Genomic DNA, 25672 nt, shown 5'->3' on the forward strand with positions numbered 1-25672 from the left:
TATATATATATATATAACCACCTTGATGGGTGGTTGAAATGCGACTAGTTTTGGCACTTCAAGAGCGAATATTAGTCCCATGGACTCTTCTGTGGGTTGCTCGGTATGCTCGTATATTCTTATTGATTAGCGTGGACTATACCGTGTAGTCTCCGTATCGTTCATAAATTTAACCGCTAGATTTCGTCGAGTACCGTCCACATTATTTCTCATGATCAAGAGAGCTGCTGAGGTAGTGTATTTCTCTGACCGCAACGAGAACAGATCACATGGATAGTGAAGACTTAGAAGCTGCGGTGCTGTCTAGCGTAAACATGTGTAACCTTCGGTTTCCAGATTATAATACTGGAATTTCAAGACACCCAACCATCTTTATGTAGAAAGGTTTGGTTGATTCCATCGGTCAACGGTGGGGTCTTTGATTAGCCTAACATCTTTCGCCCAGCGATATAAGTATAAGCCGAATGCAATTTCATGTGTGCGGTCGACGAGTGCTAAAAGGAGACATTGGTCAGGATCCAGAGTTGGAAAAGAACAATATTTTCTACGATATTCTAAAACCAAGACTGTTTACGGAAATACTGAAGAACAACACTCCAAAAACGAACTGTCGTGGAATTCTTCAGTGTAAACAGCATCCCATCTAACCAGACAGTCCATTCTCTGCCTATCGGAACTTTCTCAATCCAGGTCAGTAGTTGTTCAGAACCTCCACATGATTACATAGGTTTCAGCCTGTGGTCCAGGTGAAATATTCCGCAAAGTAAAAATAGAACTTCAGTATGGGGCTTTCCACTGATCCTTCACGGGCAATCGTACGTTTGTTAAGCAACATGTTGCCTCGAAAATTTGCATTTTGTGAAAGTGATAGGTTGGCAAACAATTTCAAGGGAGGTTGCGAAACTGATTACTGTTGTACAGTAACGTCCACCGTAGGTGGATTAGTTTAAAATTTATTGGGAACTCATTACCATCAACATCATCGTTTCGGCTGAAAAACAAGCTACATGATGTGCAGCGGTTATGGCTGCCCCAGTTTCGTTCGGCGATGACCTAGGAAGATAAGAGAGGATAACCAGACATTGAGGCCGGCATTGATGCTTGAACACAAGATGGTAAGCAAAATCCCCATCGAGATTGGAAAGGAAAGCTGTGTGTTGAATGCAATATCTTGGATGCATTTGCACTGTTAAACGCACAACCGGGTCATCGATATGCCCGACTTGTGGTCCTCAACTAAGAAGATGGCCATGAAAAGTGAAGCTGAGTTTGCTGTAATGGTTTTCGTACTTTGCTGTCAAGCCAGTGCGTGACCACCGCTGTCTCGCTTTCATCCGCTACGCGGTTATGAGAAATGGATTCTCCGAGAAAGCTTTAGAACGGCTTATGGAGCCAAGCCGGCGCAACCAATGAAGTGTGAACGGTTCATATATACTAAGCGGCTTATTTTTTTCCAAAAACCTCTCCAGGCACTTCAGAATTATTGGTCTGTTGTTTCCACCTGACCCAGACACCAATGATCAAACACAAGTTTTTTAGATTGCAGAGCTGTGAAAAATTGAAGCGTGCTGGATAAGTTGACATCGTACCTGCACCGCAGGCGATGAAGGTTCACAAAATCTGTCGAGCCTTGCAAATCTGGATGGAAGTATCTTCCTTCGCAAAGATGATGCAGCTGCACAGGGAGGGAAAGTTGTCTACCACCTCAATCGGCGAATTAACAAAAATGAGGCTGGGGTAAGAGCCAACCCAGTCTTTCAACAGCACTATACAAATTGCAGGTGTGAAGGTCATGCCGAATCCTGAGGCGGAGTTTTGCCAAATGGCTAAACGAGGTTTCTCCTCCCCTGAGTGGGGTGGGGAATGTCCGATCCTTAGGCCTCCTTACGTTTCAATTGTACCATGCCATCTCTTCTTTTGATGGGCTGAAAAGATGTAAATTCTACCCACTCGTATGCATGTCTTTAGGGGCTGCGCTGCAGGAGGCCACCGTTACTGTTCTTCGAAATATTCGACCCATCTTTCCGAAGAGCTTTTATGCAAAGGAATTGCACAGACGCTTGTTTCACTTACCGTCTCGTTGACAGCTGTTTTCTGGCTAGTATATCACAGTTGTTTGTGGTGACAAAAGGCTTCTTTGAACCCGTCTATCGCACAGTTGTTGATCGTTCCTTTGCAAGACTAGACGGAGCGTCAGCACATAAAATGCACCTTAGACTGCTCCTGACGTGAAGTCCACCTAATCCATCTAACATTTTCCCCCAAAGTTTAGGTGCAAATTACCCGATAGAATTTTCACGGTTGTGAGCACTACTTTGTAGCTTCACTGGTACTGCTCTCGAGAGGGACTGCATTAGTACTGTAGTAGACAATCTCGTGGATTCCACGCGAAGAGAAGTTTCAAGTGGCTGGTTGTTCCGTCTCTGGAGAGGATATGTCTGAACATCGCCTGACAGTTTTAGTGCTACATATTTTTTTCAACCTATTTGATGAAAGAACAGCCATGCGGTGGAATTTTCCTTGAAAAACATGGACAAGTTCCTCAGTTTGTTGAACATATTTTCAGTGCGCCTACTCAGAATTAATGAGGCATTTCAGCGATTTCGCTTGGCAGTTTTATCCATGAAGCTCACCTTCTGCCAGGATCCTGATAGAGTGGCAGAACTCCAAGGGTATTTTTATGATCCCGTTCCTGTTAACTTATCGGAGCCATATTAATGAGCGGCTTTTACCATGTTCCAGTCCAGTTTTGCATACAACAGCATGTATTAACGGTCGTGTATTGGGCACTATAGGAATTATATTCACGGGTTCCGAGAGACGAATGAAGTAAATGGTTCTAGCTACGTTCTAGAGACACCTAAATCACATAATTTATCCAATCACAAATATTGGCTCATTAGGTTTTTTCAAAAGGCTATGAGCATTCATCAGCATTCATCATTATGGTGAAGTTCAACACATTTAAAAGAAAATCTTGGAGATATACCTTCCAAGGTGAGAGCAGCCGACAGCTCTTCTGAGGGTTGTGTAACATCTATGCAGCGGAATGCAGCTACGCAATCATGTTAGAGGCTTTTGCGTAGAGATATCATTAGTTGCACGAGTGAGTTCATTTTACCAACTGTAAACCATGTACCAAAATCACGTTATTTCAACTCCTCCACTTTTGATCAACGGAAGACGTGAGCGTGAGACACAGCCAAGCATTCGGGGTGATGGCATGATCATTAGTTGGCGAAGCTGGGCAGCCACTGGTTGAAGGCGATAGTTCTGATGCACGAGCACTACTGACTGCGTGATTCGCCCATGTCTATCGGTGTCAGTAACTATTAATGAGTAGAATCCCGGAATGTCCATCTAGGGAGACGGCAGTTGTCGACCCGACTCAGTTTACTAGCTAGTGTTTTCATACTTCATTGCCAGATCATACACTGTCTACCAACTGGTCGCTTCCACTTAGCACAGGTCAGGGCGAAAAGAGCCCTGCGAGGCAGACCGTCTTCTGGTATTCGTAGTACACATCCTACGAAGCCTGAGTGATTCATCTGTGGCAGGAGAGTTCGTCCTTCCTAGGACCATTTGGCGCACCTCAACATTGTTATCCTGATGTTCTCACCAGCCCCGTCCAATGTTTCGGAGACCAACGATCGAAAAGTGATATATTCCGTATTTGTTATGCGCGTAGAGGCCATAAAGCAGCAGGGATCGCACCGCCGCAGTGTAAATTCCGACCATGACAGAAACCAGCGTCACGTTGGAACCATAGGTGTTAAAAATATTGTAAGAATTGCCATGGCCTCTCCAACTCAAAAAGCAATCTCTTCGCCGGACTGAGCAACGAGCTCATACAACTGCCCAGGTAAACAAAACTGCCTACTACATTGACAGGCTCATCTGCGAGCATGAGGTTTTGCTTTAATTCCACCCAGCCTTGTGACATCACTTCACACATTGCAGCATACCACATCGTGCGGAAAAAATGTTTAGGCTATTTAAAAACACTCACGTTTTAAGGGTCTGAATGAACTGGAGCAATACGTTTCGCATACTCAATGTTTGTGAGCGAAAACCACGGGAACACTTCGATCCACGAGTTTTCAGAGGTCAGCGGAACATTAATGGGGAAGTATGCCAATATTAATATTCATTTGGGGAGGGGAGTTTGCTGAGGCGTTTCTCACCTAAGTGGGTTTTATGCTTTAAAGCGACTTACCATTAAGGGGACTGAAAACCAACATGCTTCAGTTCGTTTCCATCGTCCATAGATCTGGGTGAGAGGCGGCCTTCCATAAGCAAAAAACAGTGCAAGCTGTAGACTGTGAGTAACTTACACTGTTCTGAAATACTCCACAGGGAACCGTTTGACTGTCACACTGAACGAACTGGAAAGGGACCTCGATCAGTTTGACAGAAATCCTGATGGGTGAGTTCCATCACATCAAACCTTCCGGGCTAATTAGTCCAAATGATAAGACTAAAAACAGTGTAAGCGATGTATGATGGGGGGTTCCCGTGAACAGTTTTATCGTTTTTTGCATAGGAGGCAGCAGGGATTTTTCACGTGGCGTGTGAATGAGAAAGGCACAGTAAGATGGAATGGTCTTGAGTGACAATCAGTGGTCTGGGAAACTCAAGTGAAAGTCTGCTAGAGTCAGTGGAGAGTTGGTACGCATATGGAACTAGGGTCTGGAAGGGATATATTTGGTTGCAATTGCTAGTATTGGACGAAAAAGGGAATTCAGTGCTCAAATAAAGAATAACGGCCAGTATTGTTCAGCCAAAGTCAAGGTATCAGAGCCCTCACTCAAAATGCATGTTCGCTAGCAGCCTACTTGTTGTAAATCTTCCTGTGATCAGTCAAATTCCAGGGGCTTTAAGTCGTTAACCGAATCAACCTTTTATGTTTGGTTATCATTTCTTCACAAAAGTAGGGAAACAATAAATTAAATGCCAATACAAGTTGCCAGAATATTTAATCCGCGTCTTGTTGACGCGCCCAATTGAGTCTCTGAAAGGGCTCCCCCCTCGAAACGCGCGTCGCCCACTGAATCTACCAAGCGGTCTCTTATGCTGCACAATATAAAGTACGTGCGTACATTTGACGCATTACCTCGTGACATGTCCATTCGCTGTGGATCAAAAGCAATGTTGTCTGTAAGGTCATCCATTAGGATCCGTGGCTTCTTTCGCATTCAACCACTTTGGCTAAATCGCTTAGTTGGGAGATGGCTTGGAATTCGCTTCACACCCAAATTTGAGATTAGGAATGTATAATCCGACTATTCGAGATTAAGTCACGATCGAAACCAGGCGACCCAAGTTACATACCTAATTCTTGTGTCCCAAAGGACGTCCGAAAACACCAAGAAACGGGAATGGCCAGTGCCTCACCATCCCAGTAATCTAAATTATCGCGGCTGAATTTATCCTAACGCATCTCGCTCACCCAGAGGAACCGTAGTCAGATCAGATCGACACGTAGGGTTTGGTTGCACATTCAAGGCTGTCAGCTCATGTTCGAAGCGTCTGAAAGCACCTTGATATGTTTGTATAAAACCAGTTTTATTGGATGTTGTTGTGCTTTCTGAGCAAACAGTCGGATCGGCAGCGCAGTAGCGAAACACGAATGACCAAATATGTTCACGTCAATTGTAAAAAGACAGTGATACAAAAATTAGCCAAGCATAGTCCACCGTAATTTTGCAAACCTGATTCATTGAACGTCGAACAGTAAGCATAATCTCCTTCGCCTCCCTAGGCTTTCGAAGACCAAATCGGTGAGCAACACAAGATCACTAGTTAAAACTGACGTGGAAGAAGCGTTCCTAGACTTCACCAAAGTGACTACCCGGTAGTTTTTTTTTTTGAACAAGCGAAATCTGGTGTCGGTTTGTCGTTGTAAAGTACTCATTTCATTCCAGACCAGACCATACAATGACTTCCAATGACGCAATCGTATTCAAAAGCAATATGAATGGTCACCTACCATTTGTGTTGAAAACCCATACTCGTGGATGTCACAGTGTTACATACCGGGGTTTTGCCATCTAATTTATCGGAATCTCAAATAAAGGATGAATAAAAATGTTGAGGAAGAATTTTTGTGAATTCAAAAGTATTTAAATGCATCCAGAAAACAGTAAATGCAGCAGCATGCAGTCAAGTGAGTTGGGCAAATGCCGTCATTTGATAGCAATAAATATGTACAAAGAGATCGGGATCCTGAAAATTATCCTATTGTGCATAAAGGTGCCAGTGGTTAACTGGGAAAACAAGTTAGTAGAGGTTGCAAAATAACTAGTGTTGTAAAACTGGATTTCACGTACCAGATTCTAAATGCGGTAGCTTAAAAGAACCAGATTGGTTTGAAAGAAAAAGTAGACAAATAAAAAAGAACCCAAAAACCAAACAGGAAAAAATGAAAGCACTGTGATGGGTTATAATGAAAGCTGAAAGCTATGGGGGGCAATGAGAGATAGACGAGAGAGAAACAACAGGTCCATCAGCATGTGCCACTAGGTTGTGGCATTCAACACGGCACTCATTGCAAGTGTCTGTAGTTGACAAATGGCCACGTAGTTTGTCGGTAGTTCGGCGGCATCTTGCTGAACTACAGCAGCATCCTGGGTAACTGGCGCCTCAACAGGGGCTTCATGGCCAACTCGACCAATGTTCTCGAGTGTACCCGGCACCAATGTTCCATATGCGTGCACCGGACAATTAGCCACAACGCAGGACTCATGTGAATGGGTTTCTCGAATACAGGTGGTTGTAGAAACAAGGGGTTCTGCGGCGGTGAGGGAAGGATGACCAAAATCAAGAGTGGCGTAGTGTAAAATGTTTGACGTACTTTGTCGAGGTTCAACTGTTTGCAAAAGACTGTGTGATCGATTTGTTGTCAAAGGGCGTGGTGAAATCATGGATTCTGACGGTGAAGCATCAGATAAAAGACCTTCTGGCATCAAACTCTCGTGACCAGTTGTTGTCCGGCCGAGTGATGATGCATCAGCAGCCTCGACTCGACCCCCACTAACCTTGAGCGCAGAATTCCAAGACACTGACGAAGCAGACAACCGGACACCACTTCGTGTTCTGATTGCACTTTTCGCACCACATTCCATACCAGCAGAACCTGTACGCGTAAGACTGCGTGTCTTCTTACAGTGATGCAACACCTGAAACAAACAAAACCAGGAATCGGGTATAAACTGGCACACCAGATGGCGGACGTTGACCAGCTGGGTATTGATCTGCCCTCCTAGTGACTGGGACTCTATCCGGACGGTCATCAAAAGCCATTTCCGTCCACCTTGCCAGTCGCACCCATTGCAGAGCTACTATGCCTCTCTATATAGCATAACTTACAGACCAACATCATCCGTTTGCTTACCGATGCATTATCGTACGTAATATCTCAACAAAACATCAACAGTACTGCATCAGTTTTAACCGACAGCGGAATTACATCAATTCTCCCGAATCTGTTCAGCATCTCCCTACCTCTGTTCAAGCAACAGCTACAGAAATTATGAATGATACTGTACTAAAGGAGGCTATTTATTATTTTCGGAATCAGTGGGCGAATGACAATGATTGTTTCCCGTTTAAAGATGCCGCACTTTTGGAAGGCCGTGTTTTCAAGCCATTTAAAAATTGGGATCAGGTGCTGAAACAGTTTTGCGAAGAACAGCTTGCGATCAGCAGAATGAAATCTATCACTCGAAAGCATGTCTATTGACCCTTCGTTTAAGCGAGCGCCGAAGAATGTGCCCGTAAATTCAGGCAGTTTGTAGTGCTATCCTAACCTCGGTGTTTTCTTTGCTGCAGATTGGAAGGTCACTGAATGCGGCTAGATCAACGGTAGGATAAATGTTCCTGCTCATTGTTCATACTTTCTCAAGTTGGTAAGAGGTATTTATGGTAGAACGAGCTTAAGCCGCAGAAACGATATGCAACCTTGGAGGGCTTGCAGTTCAGGAGCTCAGTTTTTCCCTTCTCAAAGACACCAGCACTTAAACTGCACTTCCAAAAATCTGAAATCTCACTGTCAGGCTTGGTAGATATATTCAAACGGTGGCTTATGAAGTTGAGAAGCAGGTGAAGCATAAAAAACATGCACAGGTTTTTGCGTTCTGTAATTTGGTATAAAATTAACAGTCCATAAGCCGAATGTTCCTATGGAGTTCGCATGCGGTCGTCCCCAAAAACAAAACGCAATTTTGAGAAGCGGACTAAAGAAGACGACATGGGACAATGACACGTTCCTTCCCTCATCGCGCCCATTTTACCCAAGAAATTTTAGGGGAGGACACCTGGAGCGGTCGTGCAAAGCGTCGGGAAAGTATAATATAGACTTAAAGTTGGGCTCCAACAGGGCTACCGGCGTTCCATCCACATCAGCGTACATTTATTGCTGTTGCGAGTATGGATTAACGAGATACCAGTTCAACAGCTAAATACTCTGTTTCGGTTTCACAACTGGCTATCGCTTAGCCCAGCGAGAACGTGCCTCCGTGTTTTGTTCCGCACAGGATAGCCGCCTAGTTAAGATTCTTAATGTGTGATCAAGGCTTCAGTACTATTCAGCAACATTGAGATAATGCAGGATGACCATTTCAAAAAATTTGAGGAACGTTGCACTATGCTTAAGCGTCATTTAAAATATAAGAACGATGAGGTGTTGGTTTACTAAGTTTTCTGTTTAGAAAGATCAATTTCTGTTAACAGTGCACACATTCAAAAGACATATATAGGAGCACGTAAAATTGCATTTGTTACGAGGGAAAACCCTGCATGTCTATTTCTTAGAAAACGGACCATCTTCGCAAGTATGATGCACGGCAGTGTTCACGAAAAATACATGACGTTCTTTGTAACCGTCAAATATTTGCACCTCCATGTAAGTAGTCCACCCAGGAAATGAAAGGAATGCAGACGAAAGCAAACGTTTATCGCCCAACGTGCCCGAGATAGCTCAGGGGTTAAGGCGCGAGCTTACTGGCCGGGAGTCTCGCAGTTCAGAATCGACCTAGGCATCCCGATTGCTGTTGTCTAGATTTGAGCAACTTGGCAGTATCTCAGGCCCCGTGCTTCCTTCGGATGGCATGGCACCTAGGCACCGAAAGGGTGTTACAGTTGAACAACTATGTGTAGGAAAATGTTAATCACGAGGCCTAAATATTACAGTAAACTGTCTCTAACAATAGCAAAATACAAGAATCATAAATATGCTGAAACGAAATAACTTTGACACGGAAACAAAAGATCGTACCTCTGAACTGTTGAGGTTGTAATATCGTGCTGCCACCACCTCATCGCCATTATCAGCAGCCGAAACACACGGAAAACTTGAATCATCTGGTGAATTATGAAAGTAGGCAACTTGAGAGGATCGTGTAGCGACCTGTTCGGGGACCACCGTGGAATGAACATCAAATAAAGACAACGGGCTTGGAAGACTTGCATGACGAAATGGATTCATTTTGACCTTTTCATTTCTACGTCTGGTACCAGATGTCCTGCACTGCCCAACAAGCGGAGGCGACTGATGTCCGTGGATGCGGTGACATCCAGATTGGCTGGTCGTGGGTGGACAGACTACCCCATCTTCGTCCTCTTCTGCGCATCGCCTAAGCGAACTTGGATAGCGGCTAGTACAACCCAAGGCCGTCATGGCTCGGCGAGAAGTGTATTGGCGACCCGCATGTTGGGACAAGGAAAAAGGCATGACTGCACCCGAGCAGTCAGTGCCCCCAAAGAGAGGAAAGTCCGTTGTGAAACGCCTTGTTACGGTCGAAGAGTGAACAGGGGTGGACCGTAACCAGTTTACATTGATATTGTCGTAAATTGGATGAGAGTGGTGGTGGCGATGTTTGTACACTGGTGTGGAAGCCGCTTGTTCATCAACACTGTCAGTAAAAGGAGGTGGTGGTGGATCTGGGAGGGTAGATATTTCATCGCTTTCCGAATCCTCTCCACGGACATGATGTGACGACTGTGAGGCACCGTGCAACGGAGAAGTGGCGGTCAGTTGTGGACATGAGTTCTGAAAACTGACACTTCGAGACTGTGCGTGAGTTTGTTGCTGATGTACCCAATGCAAACAAGTTGGTGAGACGGAATATTGCCTAACAGGCGGTGAGGACAGGGAACAAGTCTTCTTCTTCGCTTGATTATTATCACCAAGGTTTAAAACCTGCATTCCAGTTACGGTGTCCACGGTGGGCTTTTTTCCAGTGAGCATGTGAGTCTGAGCAGAAGCTGAGGGCGACATCGTCGATGCCAGGAGGCTAACCTGAAGATCGCTTTGACAGAGGCGTGAAGACGGTTTCAGACCATTCAGATTAGAATCTCTGATTGATTCCCACTGTTTTTGGAACATTGAGTGGTCAGGTACCATAGAAGAAAGACTTTTTCTTCGGTGAACGTATTGCTGAAGGTAAAAATTGAAGACGTGTTTAAGGAGAATCGTAGGAATAACAGAGTGGGTGGGAATGACAGTAGAGATTTGCGAATTATTTGAGCTAAAAATTTGCTCTCAGAAGGTGAATTCAATATGTACACTAGCTGGGTGATCCCGGAACTGGAACGCTACTTTAGTCCTTTTGCCAGGCAATCCGCGACCTTGACAGACTCGTGATTCCAAATTAAAAAGCCCTTCCGGTCGTATACCCAAAGTTCGCGTCATTCCCTATATTGACTTTGAACGTCCAGCCGAAGCTCCCCGATTGGTGCATCTCATCAGTTAAATAGGAACTCAAAGTAAGGTTTCGAATTTGTCTCAAATGGCACCAGTGTACGTGTTAAACGGATCCGAAGACCTTACACAGCAAGTTCCAGAGTATGGCAAAACAGTCCTACGAAATCAAATATTCCATATCTTGGTATATCAGTTTGATATTTTGGTTTTTACTGTAGAACTGAGCTGAAGCGGAAAAAAATGGTGGAATCTGAATTAACTAAGCGGCTCAACATAGCAATCGATTTCTAGCTATTCGACAAGGGTGTCATTCTCCACTTACAAGCGAATGGAAATAGCCTTCGAAAGACCACATGATCAGTTCCGTACTTTTCGTCGTAGCTGTTGAAGGATCGAATGGTAAGACATATCAGCAAGGGCTCCACGCCTGACATGAACACTTCTTCAAGTGTGAATATTTCCCAGGTCTCTGGATCTGCATTCATTGAAATCACTTGCCCGAATACTGGTAGCTCACACGTGTTTATTGGTTGCCGACCTTGGCAACTGGCTTGCAATCCAGAGGACATCAGTGGAAGTGACGATGCTCCCTCAATTGGTGACGTAGCAGACCAATGCCAGACTTAGCGAAGAGATCAGCAACTATGAGCAAAATCTTGGTTTCAGAGACGACCAGTAAAACATCAAACAGAAAAACTGTTGTGTTGTACACCCTACACCCATTCGAGCGTGTTTCAGTGACTTCTGTGGGGTGAGGGGAAAAACTTCCGACCTGGGAGACTCAGCAGGGAGACGAAGATACAAGCTGCTATGTAAAAAGTCTCTAAGTTAAAAAAAATAGTACACACGTGTGCACCCATTGCTCGCCAAGAACTAAATGGCCACTATCAAGTGAGACTTAGGTCAACAAATCCTAGTTGCGAAAAATTGTAGCATGACCTATCCTGGTCATTTCAACACCTGCAGAGTCTGTCCATTTAAACCAAGGTTTCTTGATATTACTAACATTTCCCGTCGTTTACCTCCTCACTTATTTCATTTATTATCCTGTTATCCTTCTAGCCTCGTTGGTGCATGAACGCGTCCTACACAGAGGAAGGCTCTGTATGAAATCTTGTGCAAAGATGAAGCGCACGAGTGAAGAATGCGGCCAGACATACTGTTAACTTGTCTGTGAGTTTCGACTCTAAGAGCATCAATCAGAGAGTACCATAATTGTTGACAGTGATGCTACACTGCCGTACAACCAAATAGTTCATCTAATCATATTTAAAGCTTTGAAGTGAAAACAAGAGAAAAGAGTGGGCGACGGAGGGGACCTTGTGTTACCCTATCGCAAGAATTCTGGAGTGTCTACACCGTCAAGGTTTTAAACGATCTGGAAAGAAATTGACAGCATGAAAGCCACTGACATCGATCAGCCGCCATTTCCTGCAACATCTCTAGCCACGCACAGGGGACCGATCACGAGGACCCAATCCTGGAAGGTGGACCGCATCAACAACACCCAAAAACTCCGCAATCTCTTTCACACCATTCTTATAAGTTTAGTTACCTAACTCACAGTTTGCGCCATCCTGAGGGAAACACAGAGAACAGTCGTCTCGGTGGACAGTGTTTCGGCGCGCGTAGCAGCTGCTATTGCTGGATGTTTCTGACGACTGAAATGACTACTGCACAACCATGTACACGTTTTCTAATTAACTCGCTCAAAAGTCGTTGGCACTATCCGACAAAAGCAGCGCTTATGGGAGATCGGTGGTTGAAAACCTCAGGACGCCCGATATCATCTTTCAGCAGAGGCAATGTCTCGCAACCATACAGCAACACAGCCCTTACTGTAGCCCGGTACAAGAGACCTTTGAGACCCAGTGATACATCGTTTTGACGCTAAAAGTGACGCAAATTACTAAATGTGATTCTGGTCTTTGAGATTCGCGTGCAGACTTTATCAGACAGTAAGATAGTAGGACGCACGCTGGCAAACATGCTCCACGGAAAAGTTTTTACCAGCAAAGGACACATCAAAATTTCAGTACAAAGATAGGTGGGAGCAGTTGGAAGTTTTTCCAACAAAAAAATTGATACACGTTGGCAAGCAAGCGCAATTATGAACACTACCAATCATAGATTCTACCCAAATACAGCTGCGGCCGTCAGGACACATGACCCCTATCCTTGGTATCCATGTCCAAGGATCAAGAAGGTCATAATCTAGGGAACGTAAATCTCCTGGTATAGGGAGATACGACACACAGAAGGGAAGCATGGGAGCATGATACTCCACGAAGAATTCGATCAACCGAAGCACTGAACTAGATCCAAATGACGCATTAATACGTACAAGGGACAATATCTCCAAACGGAATGCCCAGAGTGCCGGCTGTCGAATTAACAAACTAAAAGTCAATAAATTCCTTGGAGTCAGATCAGCAAGGGTCACAAACTGAAACAGAGAGATGAAGTTCAGAGATCACTCCAGCACAGACCAGAATACGAAAGCAGGGGAGGACGAGCTCAGAGGTCACGTAGTCAACGACCAATCAGTCCAGCTGCAAAACCGACACCGAGAGCATTCATGAGCGACAAATACGTGGTGTGTAACTGTGGTCGTGTGAACGAAATTAGCCCACCACACACGACGAGAATACCAAGGAATCGTGCAAATACCAACGGTTAACACTGACCACACGCTGCTGACACCTCACTAACATAGTTCAATTTAAATAGCTATATAGTTACTCAGTTGAAGACCCGGTCCACCTGCTCTGTCTTGGTGACAGTGACATCATCACAAACCAAACTGTCCAGCTCAGAAAACAGACGGACAATCAGATTCGGCGTACCAACGCAAATAAACCCGGGTGAGATTTAGCTAAATTTTCGAAACAGTTTGGAATTTGTGCTTCGAAGTAGATAGTCAAAGCAACCATCAGAAAGCACCAAAATAACTAACTTCGAAGGGATAACTTGTAGGAATAATGCGCCCCCGACGAAGGTGATTCTTCGCATGAGATTTGGACACTATAAGACTACTGCTCCTCTGTATTGAGATTTTGACTGTATTGAAGGCTGAAGATAGCGATTGTCTTTTATCTGTGACGAATGCAGCCGATATCCAGCAGTTTTAAATAGACGTGCAGCTTACTGAACACCCGTACAAGAGTAAAAGTCCCTGCTACCCAGGTACTTAGAAATGAGGAACCTCCGTACCAACTTGTCAGATTCGAAAAAATAAAAGATTGCTTATTACATAAGAATACCCTGATGCAACGAAGAAGGTAATGACAACTGGTGAGGACTCAACAATTATCGAATCATTTTGCATTCATTTGTCCTTCTTCACTATAAACTTAGTGCGACATGTTTCAGTAAATAGTCCTATGCAGGTAAACAAACCTAGGGCAAAGAAAATGTCCCCATCCAAGAAGAGCCCGTTGATATAGCGACGCGGTGCATCAGCAACGCCCGTAACATCGGGCGTCCAACGAAACGGTCAATGAGTGGATCTGCACCAATGAAATAAAGCACTCCCGATGTGACTTTTTCTGTTGAGGAGTAAATCAGCCAAAAAGGGAATTAGGAGGAGTCTTCTCAGTTCTGAGAGACCCACCTTCTTAAGGGGAACAAGAAAAAATGCTATACCACCACTTGTTTTCTCAGCCTGGGTGCCTCCGCCTGCTAGGAAGTGACGTATGCTTGGAATTGAAATATAAGGTAACCAATGTGGGCGACCCACAAGAATCACCGGCGAATAAGATGCATGCACTTAAAATGGTGAATACTCAGGACTATCAGCTACAGTAGCCGCAAATATAACTACAAGACGAAACAGGTCCAGGAATCGGATCCACTCAGAACTAGCTGAAATCGAAAACCCGTCTATTGAGCCATGTGTGGTGAGGTTCGAAAAACCTTTTTAACGGCACCTTCACCACCACAAATGCTAGTTATCTGAAATGAGGGCACGTGACATACGTTAAAAATAAGCAAGCAACCACGGTGCACGCCTGATTTTTGTCTCTGTCTCTCCCATAAATATCTGCTTGTAACCGAGGTATGCAGACGCGCAGTGGTAAGCGTAATTTGGTTTACCCGGCCTGGTTGACCCAGTGTGTCAGTTTCGCCCATCAACAGGAGCTGTGCTTTGTGCAGCAAGCAGCTGAATGTGTTTGTGTGCTGACGCATACCGTTGTAGGCGGGTAAATACACATACACGCAGAGGACGTACGGATCACACTACTGAATCGATCGACCAGCGGGCCTGCAGATGGAAAATTTGTAATGCAACATGTCCGGTATGAGTGTCCCGTAACCGGCGCTTGAAAACCGATATTCAGAGCAAATGGATTGTGGATGGAGTCTTGTGACAAACCTCAGTTAAAACTAAGAGAAAATGTGTAGGTTCTGTGCAGTTCAAGCTCGCGCTGCACTAATTCACATAGGCGGGTTTAAATTCGCAGGCGGTATACGTACGTACCGTTTTGTACATACTGAGCACGAAGAATTCGTGCTCGTCTAAACGTGAATAATAAGTTCGTCTGTAAGCGATGCTGACAAATTATTCTAAGATGTACTTATTTTTCGCAAGCAAGTTTTTGAGCCGTCAGAAATTGGCACACACGTGAAACACGTACCTCAAAATACCGTCTGAATTCGGTTAGTCCTTTGATAATAAATAAATAATGTCCTTCACCACGAGGAGCACGTCGACCTGCCTCAAGCTTGAATAAACTATCTCCATAGAATCCGAAGCGTCGCAGCGTGAACAGTGGCCAACACAGACGAAGCGGGGGTGGAGGAAAATGTAATGAGTCGTGCTGAAAATCGACCGAAACAGAGTCTGAACCTGTACTATGGCCATGGATGAGGTTTGGTTGATGTTCACAGGGTCTGAAATAGGAGTATTGAAATGCGGTTTTAGTAACTAAACAGTAGAACCACTAATGAATGTGAAACCAGTACAGAATTGGCATTCTGGCGTTATTAGCATTCTAGGTGTGATTTGGAAAACGTGCAAACCATGGTCCGCCATTTTGCTGATTTGAAGAGCACAGCTGAAGGAACGTCCGTCATATGAAATCGGTCATACCTGACAAATGGTCATAGTATGTAGATAAGGATAGTCCGAATTAGAGGCGGAGTAGTCAGAGGGGAGGTAATCACTTTGTTGTACTCACACGACAAACTTTGTCATGCTAAGAAATGCTTACTTAACAGATTCCCTTTTCTGATAATTTGTGATCTTTTATACGATAAATTCAATCTCCCACCACTTCCATCCTAAAGTTTAGTTTGAGGTGTACGTGTATTCAAAGACCAGTTTTCTTTTCCAGCGGCTTGATGAACTCAATAGTATCATGGCTGCTGTGTTTACAGGTAACAAGGAAATGCATGACACTCTCCAGCAGACCAACAGTAGTCTGAGCCCAACGTCGGACTGAGCTATCAATTACTTCAAAACTCACAAAACCCGACGGATTGCTTCTTTATTATATGCTGTACCTGCAAGTAACGAGGCACGACGTAGCCCCTTGGACATATCACTGGGGTCCATGATTTGTTATCCAGATGGTCTGGGGGAATAGCTTAAGCAGAAGAACTTCGGGTTTGTAGTTGATCGGCACTGGACCAACTTCACTTCCCACTTTTTCACTTTAACTACGGGAACATCCCAAAATATTGACACGACTGCATGATGGGACAACGATGCTGTTCAGCGCTTGTGTTCCTATCAACGACAATGTCTGAGCTCCGCTGATAAGCACCAAAAAGCATGCACACGGGCAATATAAGCCACCAGAAACGATCGACAAAGGAATAACAGAATGCAAATAAACATATATTTTTCCGAGGTATAAGCAACTGACTGTAGACTTCTGGTGTGCACGTGTCCGATTCATGGGACATAGGATCCGAGAGCGGCAGTAGTGGCGAATCTTCGCATTTATGAAAATCCCACAGTTAGATTGGAGACAAAGCCAGTATGCCAATGATCCTCGGAAACAACCCTAGTCTTTCAGTTATTGCAGACAATAGTTCTGTCACGTACTTCTGAGCACGGCCAACGTTATGTTGATTAGAGTAACCGATGAGGAATGTATCATCCGGGAGTGTGAACAGCTCTGGGTAACTGATGCACTGGTTATGTGGTGTTTCCTCGTTGAAGAGAACTTGTTACTTCATAGAAGGGTTTCTTTCACTCCCTGATTCTTGCCATTGAACCACTTTTGTAAAAAATCACCCAGCATGACCGCACGCTCAATGAAAACAGGTTTATGTTAAAGTCCAAATTATAGGCAGTTTGTGTCGTCCAAAATTACCAGATATGACAAAAACTGTATCGAAACTTGATGGCTTAAATGGGCAGATGGACATGATATCAACATGGGAATTGTGACATATTGCTATCCGAACATCATCCGTTTACGACCATTTTGCAGCGACCACTTAACGATTGCTAGCAAGTTTCACGCAAAAATGAGTTGACTTATTTACAACGCAGTCCTTTCCGTCCCGGCTGACCCAACCGAACCTTGAACTGTCATCATTGGTTGGATGGACAAACCGAACAAATGCGACTTTAAATTCGTTACGTTTGAACGCAGAACTATTCACAGGCGCACGAAGGGTTAACAAACAGTTAAGAGCGAACAGTGGTTTTGATACGGCTCAGTTCTGATACCCATACCATCAGCGCTAAATAAGTAGTGTGACGATTGCAGTGGCGAAGGAAAACCCGATGAGTCGCAAGACTCAAGAGAGATTTAAGAGCCTAGAAAGTTGGTACAGGCATGACTTGCAGAATATATCAAGTTCCATCTGTGATTAGTTTTCTGTTCACGATTCATCCCATTGTGTCCTTCATCGTTTAGTGAATCGGATGAGGTGGATAAATGTCCCTCTACTGAAAATACGGTTTCCGAAAAGGTCTATCCTTGCAGAGACCGGGAGTTTCACTTCGCTTGCTATTTTGCAAGCAGTCAACATTGTCTTAAAAATTTCTTTTGAAATTTCAAATTCCGACTGTTGCTGCCACGAATGCCTTCATCAGTGATTTACTGAAAGGATGCGAGGTCAATCTGCGGCAGTCGTGAAGAGATTTTCTTTTGAAAAAGGATACTTATGTGCGAAAGTGATCTGAATCTACATGACTGCTCAGAAACAAAGGACATTCATGGTTACTTCGTCGTCACCGGTGGCTAACTGCGCCGTCATCTATTCGTGTACATGAGTGGTTCACAGGATGGCCTCGGGTGAAACAAAGCAGTCTAGTTTGAAACGTCACGCTCGATAAGTATAGACCGTCATGCGCACCACACACATGCGCCAGTCACGACATCCAATCTCCCATCCACCAAGTTGGGCGCTCGTGTTTCCAACCAGAATCACAATGTCCGCATTTTTTTGGCATTGGATATCTGAGAACGCATCACCAAAAACCATTTTCATCAGATCCTAAAGTACTCCCCTTAGGGCATAAGCTGATACGGCAGTGAAGCATCAGTGTCAACACTGATGTTGCTGTCTTTGATGATGATGATGATGATAATGACCTATTGGATAAATTCCAACTTCAGTCTATCCATGTTCTTTAGCACTGTAATCACCAGAGGATCTCAGATGGATGAAGCTGATCCGAAGTAGTATTTACAAGTGCATTCACAAGAATAACAGTACTGGAACTACATATATGATTTTCTGAAGAAAGTCAAGTAAGACTTTAAACTTGAGTGGCAGTTCACCAAAGCACTCTGATGACCAATCTGTTTGAGCGTGCGAACATTAGGGGCACCAATGTGTACAGGTTGTTTATGTATCAGAAAAGAGCCCAGGGAGATATATGAACATAGGAGGAGAGAAAACTGAGTTCGCCACAGTTATCCAACCAATAATCACCTTCGATACCTCCTGGCCATTTATGTCACAGAAGGGGCCTGGCTTGAGCGACCGGAGCGGAGCCACGGGTGTTGTGAGTTTCCTTGGCATATTTTCACCTGAAGCCAATGATATACAACTCCGACCCGCTTGACAGAGAAGGGACATCTAGTGTTGCTCCCCCCAGCCGATACTCCTTTTAGTAGCACTAGACGCTTAATGTAAAAAATCATTCGGTAGCATTAAATAATGCGCCAACTGACAGAAGAGCAGTTTGGCAGCTAGGGTGGGCGGTTTTTCAGGCCGGAATTTTTGAAGGAAGAGAGAGAAGTTTTCATAACTTGTCATTTGTCTTCCAAATGCACTGTTTAAACGAACCCTGCTATGTCTGCTTTGGCCTGTACAACTGTATAAGGCCAACGAGTAGTATTTAAACCAGCAGTATGTTAGATCATTACTTTAAAGAAATGGAAATATTGGTCGACTGAAAAAAAACTTGCTGGATCCACACACCTATCGCAGACGAGGGTGTTTAAGTATGATTCTCACGACTATGCCCTGCCAGAAAATCGACCCAACTACGCAAAATAATATCAGACAGCACTTTTGGTGACAGAGCTACCATACTGACGCCACAGTGGTTCTCACATGAAGTTATCGAATCTTTTCCAAGAATTGACAATACGGACGGTGTCTCTATTCCACTGGTATTCTACCTTCGTTCCAAACCTTCAGCATTAGGTTTGTCAGACCGTTCGTCAGGGCTTCTTTAAAAAGTGCAGTGTGCAGACCGGCTCAGACGCCTTATTGGAAGAACAGAATTTCGTGCTTGATTTTTTGGCGATGACGGGGTGATGTCAACGTTCCATTCAGGCTTGTTGAGCCCTTCAAGAGGTTGTGTTGAAGGAAGTCAACAGGGATTATTTTGGAGATGTTCAACCCATTGCTCAAGATAACGATTCTAGGAATGTGCTGTCTCTCTATCTCTCTGGCAAATCCCTCTGTTGACACCAGGTTTTTTTCGGCCAGTTGATCAGATGAGCTGAAATAGGACACGTCTTCCGCTTGCAGAAAATATCTTCCCCATCTCCTTGGCCTTCGCAATCCACTAACCTGCTATATCATTCTTCAGGCTCTTGAGGGATCCGCATGTTCCATTTTGGTCACCAGTTACCAGTGTAGCAGCACTAAGGACTACTCATCTTGATATCCAGTGTTCACTTGGACAAGTCGGAAGGGTCGGACAGATAATCCTAAGAGTTGAGATCATGGTTTCCCTTCCTCGCTTCCATTTATCCCCCAACCAGTCTCCGTCCCTAGCGTGACTGTGCGTTTCCAGCCAGATCAGCTCGACTCTGCTGAGTCATTGAAACTCGTTGAAGTTGGCCAACGGAATTGTTTTGCTTCAGCATGCGTAATCCTGGGAGAAAGCGAACTGACAAGCGAGCTCGCACAATGACACAAGGGAAGTCAAGATGTGTACCTTGAAAAGGACGACAATTTGCAATTGTGGATTTTCATCTGTACTCACAACCACATGATTGGTGAAATACACACATCAGCAAACCAACCTGGCTGACTGAAGTAGTAAATAAAGTTTATCTTCCTGAGCCTCGGAAGGGTAGTCGTTGGCGTATGCTGACGCTAAAATAGGCATCGTTTACCATATCTACATGCGTTGATCTCGAGTGAGCCGGAAAACAGTACAGCTCAAAGATGACAGTTTACCAGAATCCGGTCCAATAGAGCGCTTTCAGCCCAGGAGCTGATTACAACTCCTACAACATATATACTACGAGTCAATGGATCACCAGACATACGAAAAGCGAAACATGTGAATTCAACCTAAACTCCTTGAGCGCTTGAAAGTAGAGACTTGCGTGTTTCCGAAAACGAAATAAACACTGAAAGAAATAGAGAGCGAAGTTTTAGCGAAAGATGTCTGTTATCCAACCTGACGGGGCGTTGACGCCAAAAAGTCGCAACTTGGATCATATCTTTTGAATTTAGAGACAGCAACGGTTTAGACACACATTAGTGGTTAGGGGGCTGAAAAAAATTGTAAAAATTCTGTTCAGCTGTAACACCCTTTCGATGCCCAACTGCCATGCCATCAGAAGGAGGCACGGGGGCTGGGGTACTGCCAGGTTGCCCGAGCCTAGAAAAGGGAACTCGAGTAGCAAAGTCGGGTTCGAACCGCGGGCCTTCCGGTCAGCAAATTCACGCTCATCACTGAGCCGTCTCGCCCACAGTACATGATCTGATGGGTAGTGGACGAAAAGCTTCAAGGATGAAAGATACTTCTCGGTTGTCCAGACGGAATACGAGGTTTGAAGTGTCCAACGTTGAGCTCTAACTCAAACTTCTGACCCTCAAGGCAGCGGGTAGTACAGATTCCTGGGCGGACCCGCAGACAAAGAATCGATCGCCCCAACTGCTCGGTTGCAGGAACTGACCCAACACAAGAGCACAGGGAATAGAGCATAGCTATCTCACTCTTGCACAAGGTAGACGCGCTTGAAGCAGCATGGAGCTGGGTAGATTTTAATTGCCCCATAGTGTATAAGTTACGGGCATTCCGTTGTGTGATCAGAGTATGCGGTCGACTTTCTCCAACACGTCTTTCCTCGTGACACGGCAACACCACCAAATTCATGAATTTGGACATGCTGGTCACCTGGAGGAAACATCCTACTGCATTCATAATGCAACCGCAGAAGCGGGTTCGACTTTACCCCCAAACAGCCGTGTGTTAAGGGATCTCGCTGCTCTTCTGGTCGCTCTCATTGGGCCTGGGGCGGGTGTGCTTTATGGAACTGAGTTTCAGCCGGTGCAGCCCGCGGGACTGTTGCAGCACTCAAAATGACTACCACACCAATGTGGTAGTTTCTTGTTACATGCAGACACTGTGCGTGCAAATTAAGATCGTGCATCGCCTCTAGAGCGGTCAGTCGTCATTAGTAAATGATCTACAATTGCTCTCCTTCACAAGCAGCATACCAATTTGTCCATAATGCTATCCTATGTGTGTAAAACACGCGTGTCCAGAGTCCACTGCATTAGTACTTGGTGGCACGAAGTGTGATGCCTATATATGAGAACTGAGGATATCTGACAGAACCAAAAAGAGATTTCCGCATCGATGGGAAACAGGATGAGGTTAATGGAAGTGCACAAAGAAATCTTTTGTAATCATCCCGAATTGGTTGAGAATCTAAAAACGAGGGTCATTAAGGTAGGACGCAGTCGAACTTTAACGTAAGCACGGCGATGGCCGTGAACACCACCATTTGTAAAGTGCGTAGCTTTTAACCTTTCTCACCAACTTTCTGCAGTTGCCGTTAAACTGACTACAATATGTGAGTATGTCCTTCCCGAAGTCTACCTCTCATGGGAACGAGGTGGTTGAGACGCTATCAACACCAGTACTTCTAGTGTCAGTTGTTCAACCACACGCGAATCCACTAGCAAGCTCAGTGGGAGCGGGGACAACTACAGTGAAGTGACAAGGATATGTAAAGCGCACCGCTTTTGGAAACAGAACCAGTACATACAAGACTACATGAAAAATAAAAGAAAACCCTCAGTTCGCGGAAAGTAGCACTCCCGTAGAATAACTACTTCTAAACAAAAGCAATATTTCGTCCTCCCAGAGAATGACTATCGTTCAGCTGTAGCTGTAACACCCTTTCGGTGCCTAACCACCATGCCACTCGAGGGAGGCACGGGGGCTGGGATACCGCCAGGTTGCCCAAGCCCAATCTTGCGGTAGCAAATTCCCCCCCCAAACACTAAGCCATCTCTGATCATCACGGGAGAAAGAGCATGTAAAAGTCGTATCCATTGGAAAATTTCGAGTCGGTATGCGATTACAATAAATGCATACATTTGGGACTAGATGCAACGTACCTTTTGTTTGGGTCAGTGTAGACGTAGGCACTTTTAGGGAATAATCTTTGTTGACATTCACAATGTAGCTGTGTTTTGGACATGACTCCATAATTGTCACGTAAGTAGGCCACCAGCCGGCGCTTTGCGCGATGGTAGATTGACGATGGATGCAAATGGAGCCGCGACTGAGAACGGCCATTTTTATACTTGTACCGCGAACAGTTATGCGTACCATGGTCCGTCAGGTCACTCTGACGATCTGTCGCTATTCGGTCGCCAGATGGAATAAAATCTACAAAAAACATGCACGGTCATTGAATGCTTGTCTGAACCGTCGGAATTAATTGAAGCGCAGTGAGCGTCAGTACCATGGGTTAGAAACTGGGAAAAGGGAACCCAAACACAAAAAGATAGAAAGGACTTGATGCATACGCAACCTTCAATCACTACATGGATTCCTTATCCTAACAGTTTGAGCTCAAGGAAAGAACGATTAACCAAAACAGATCTTTTAAAGGTTGTGCTCCATTTATAAAGCAATTGTGGTTCTGCTATTCAGATTCTGATGGTCCACGAAAGACCTTCGATCCGTGAAAGCTGATGCACAATCAGCGTATATTTCGATAACACGTAGCCCTCAAGCTACATGGAAATCGGGGTCGCAAAAGAAAACCCCGTAAAAATGACTGAACAATCGCACCAGATAAATGTGGAACATTCTGAACTAATGATCTTGAAGAAGCTGCCCGGCGTTCATATTTTTTGTTCCTATAGTTGGATGGTAAAACAATGGCAGGCAAAAACGAACGCAATGAAGAATGCAGACCATCTTTCTTCTTGCATAATTCTTAAAAAGGTGAACTCCAGAAGGGTGACAGCCGGAAATCTAATTGGCTTGACGCTAAAAAATGAAGGGACATAACACGCCAGGTAACAAGATCTATCAATCTATCTAGGATGGTGTCTGCTCGTGTTCATTTCCAGCATAACCTGTAAAGTCAGTAAAAAATCAGGTGATGCACGTCACAGGAGCAATAAATTAGGGTAATTTCCAAATTAATCAACTCGGATACTCATTTAATCCGAAATGCCTTTTATCACTAGAAAATCCGGTAGTGTCTACAGGGTTTCACTGTAGACGAGTTTATGAGCATTTCTTTTTCGAGTGGAATATATCGAATACTGTTACGCAGCCGTGTATCTGAACAAGTGGAACCACCTATTATGTACTTTATTAATGCAAGGGTCATACCTCACATTCCTTCAAGTAGCGTGGGCACTTCATCGAATTACTGTTGCTTGATGAGCACTCTGACTAACTTAGGTCAAGTAGTTTGGGCATGCGGAAAGATAAGATCCCTAAATAACTCCAGAAAATGGAGCTAATACGACTCAGGTGTGAATACATCCATTCCCTAGAATGGAGCTCATGTGATCCCCTCTGGGCATGGCTAGAGGCGTTTGGAGGGACGGTGAAAACAGAGGTAAACGTGTTTGTAAAGTCCGTTTCTAACCAAATCGTCTGACCCAAGATTCGAGTTGTACGTAGTTCGAAGGTTAGTGCTAGAGTAGCACTAGGTCTACCCCTTCCTGTTTTAGGCTCCTCTACAAACAACAAAGTGAATCGACATACTACATGGCTGTGGAATATTAGTGTTGATTTCAACGACGTTGAGGACATGTGAAGCTATCAATGGCAGAACAAACAGTATCAGGACAAAACACTGAGCAAAAGTTATCCAATAAATCAGGGCAAACGAGGGCTTACTTGATGGATGCAGATTTAATGTGAGAAGGTATGGTAGCCCAGTTGAGTTGTCTGTGGCCTGGAAAACAAGGTTGCCATGCTCCACAAACAAACATCCGTGTATATGACAACCCTCGAGTTGGGACGATTCGGCCGCATCAGGTATGCATATATCCACCGTAGAAAAGAATCCGCGTTTTAAAGCACATCGTTCTTTCTTTGTGAATGCTGTATGCCTGAACAAAGTATCGGTAGCCTGGTACGGTTTTGACCCAGCGACCGTTCGTTTTGGAAGACCAGTTGAGGGTAGTGTATTGTTTGCACGCGCACCACATAATGGGTTAGAAAAGCTTGGTGGCGTAGCTGCATTCTGCAATCTGTGGTCTAGATCGCGGTCGTTTTGCAGCTGATCAGACCGCCCAAGGCGGATACCACAGAGTATAGCAGAGTGGTGGGTATACAACCGGAGCGATCGAGAGTCAACTGGCCCCGATTCGTTAGGATTGTACAGCGTTCCACAAGAATGACACTGAGTTGGTTTGGAAGTGTGAGAATACTGACAGTTAGGGGGTTCAAGCAAGGACTGAAAAGCACCCATGCGGTGCTAAACCACCGTGGTTGACATACCTGAAGAAAAGCAAAGGATGCAAAAAGTCAGCGTTGTTTAGAATATCTCAGAAGCATGTCTGTGAGTAGACCTCAAGATGGAACAAAAGTACCATATGAAAATTAAACCAGGAGCAAAACATGTACAAGTAGGACCACCGGAGCAAATGGAGGTAGTAGTTTCTTCTCCGAAAGCATGGATTTCAGGCCCATTGAGGGGCTTCAATGTCGGCCGACTGGAGGTAGCGTTTATACTTTCGAAATACATATAGAAATACGAAAGGGATCTGCCGACCCACTTAGAACTTCGATGTGCGCACTATCGATTCCAGTTGATGCAATCTAAGTGCCGCGGCATTGTAATTCATGCTCGAGTAACACAGCGGATTCTTTACTTCGACACTCATCTAGAGAGCTACAAGCTCCGTGGGCTTGACAGTAGTATGTTCCCAGCTGGCACAACAAGCAAGAAAAGGGTTGCACCTAAATTTATGAAGGTAAATGACGTCAGGACAACAGGATCGAAATGCTAACAATATTGTCTAGTTGAAATATCATCTATTTGCATACCCAAGATGTTGTGTTCTAAGGTCTTACCGCGTTCAAATAAAAGGTACTACTCGTACCTGCGCCTCAGCATCACCGTCATCGACAAAATAACACCAATACTCAAAAATAATGCTTCGCAGCTGTACAACCGTGAGTTATTTGAAAGCCTTGTTAAGAAGAATCGAAGTGGACGGGAAAGAGACTTTGTTGCTAAACTATCACAATCATTTCGAGGTGGCGACATCTTCAAAGATTCACTCAGGCAATCTGGATACTGTAAACCAGAACGCAATCAACAT

The 25672-nt window shown here is 44.6% G+C and overlaps 1 protein-coding gene across 1 annotated transcript; it reads right to left on the bottom strand.

Moving 5' to 3' along the window:
• Positions 1–6029: 6029 nt before the first annotated feature.
• On the bottom strand, positions 6030–24907 carry T265_03812 (hypothetical protein; the record flags this gene model as incomplete). Its single annotated transcript, XM_009168383.1, has 5 exons — positions 6030–7178; positions 9275–10297; positions 15340–15595; positions 22490–22763; positions 24240–24907. 5 exons carry the CDS (start codon positions 24814–24816, stop codon positions 6519–6521), a joined length of 2790 nt encoding a protein of 929 aa, XP_009166647.1.
• Positions 24908–25672: the final 765 nt, after the last annotated feature.

This window comes from Opisthorchis viverrini, assembly GCF_000715545.1.
Source record: "Opisthorchis viverrini unplaced genomic scaffold opera_v5_56, whole genome shotgun sequence".
NCBI classification, from domain to species: domain Eukaryota; kingdom Metazoa; phylum Platyhelminthes; class Trematoda; order Opisthorchiida; family Opisthorchiidae; genus Opisthorchis; species Opisthorchis viverrini.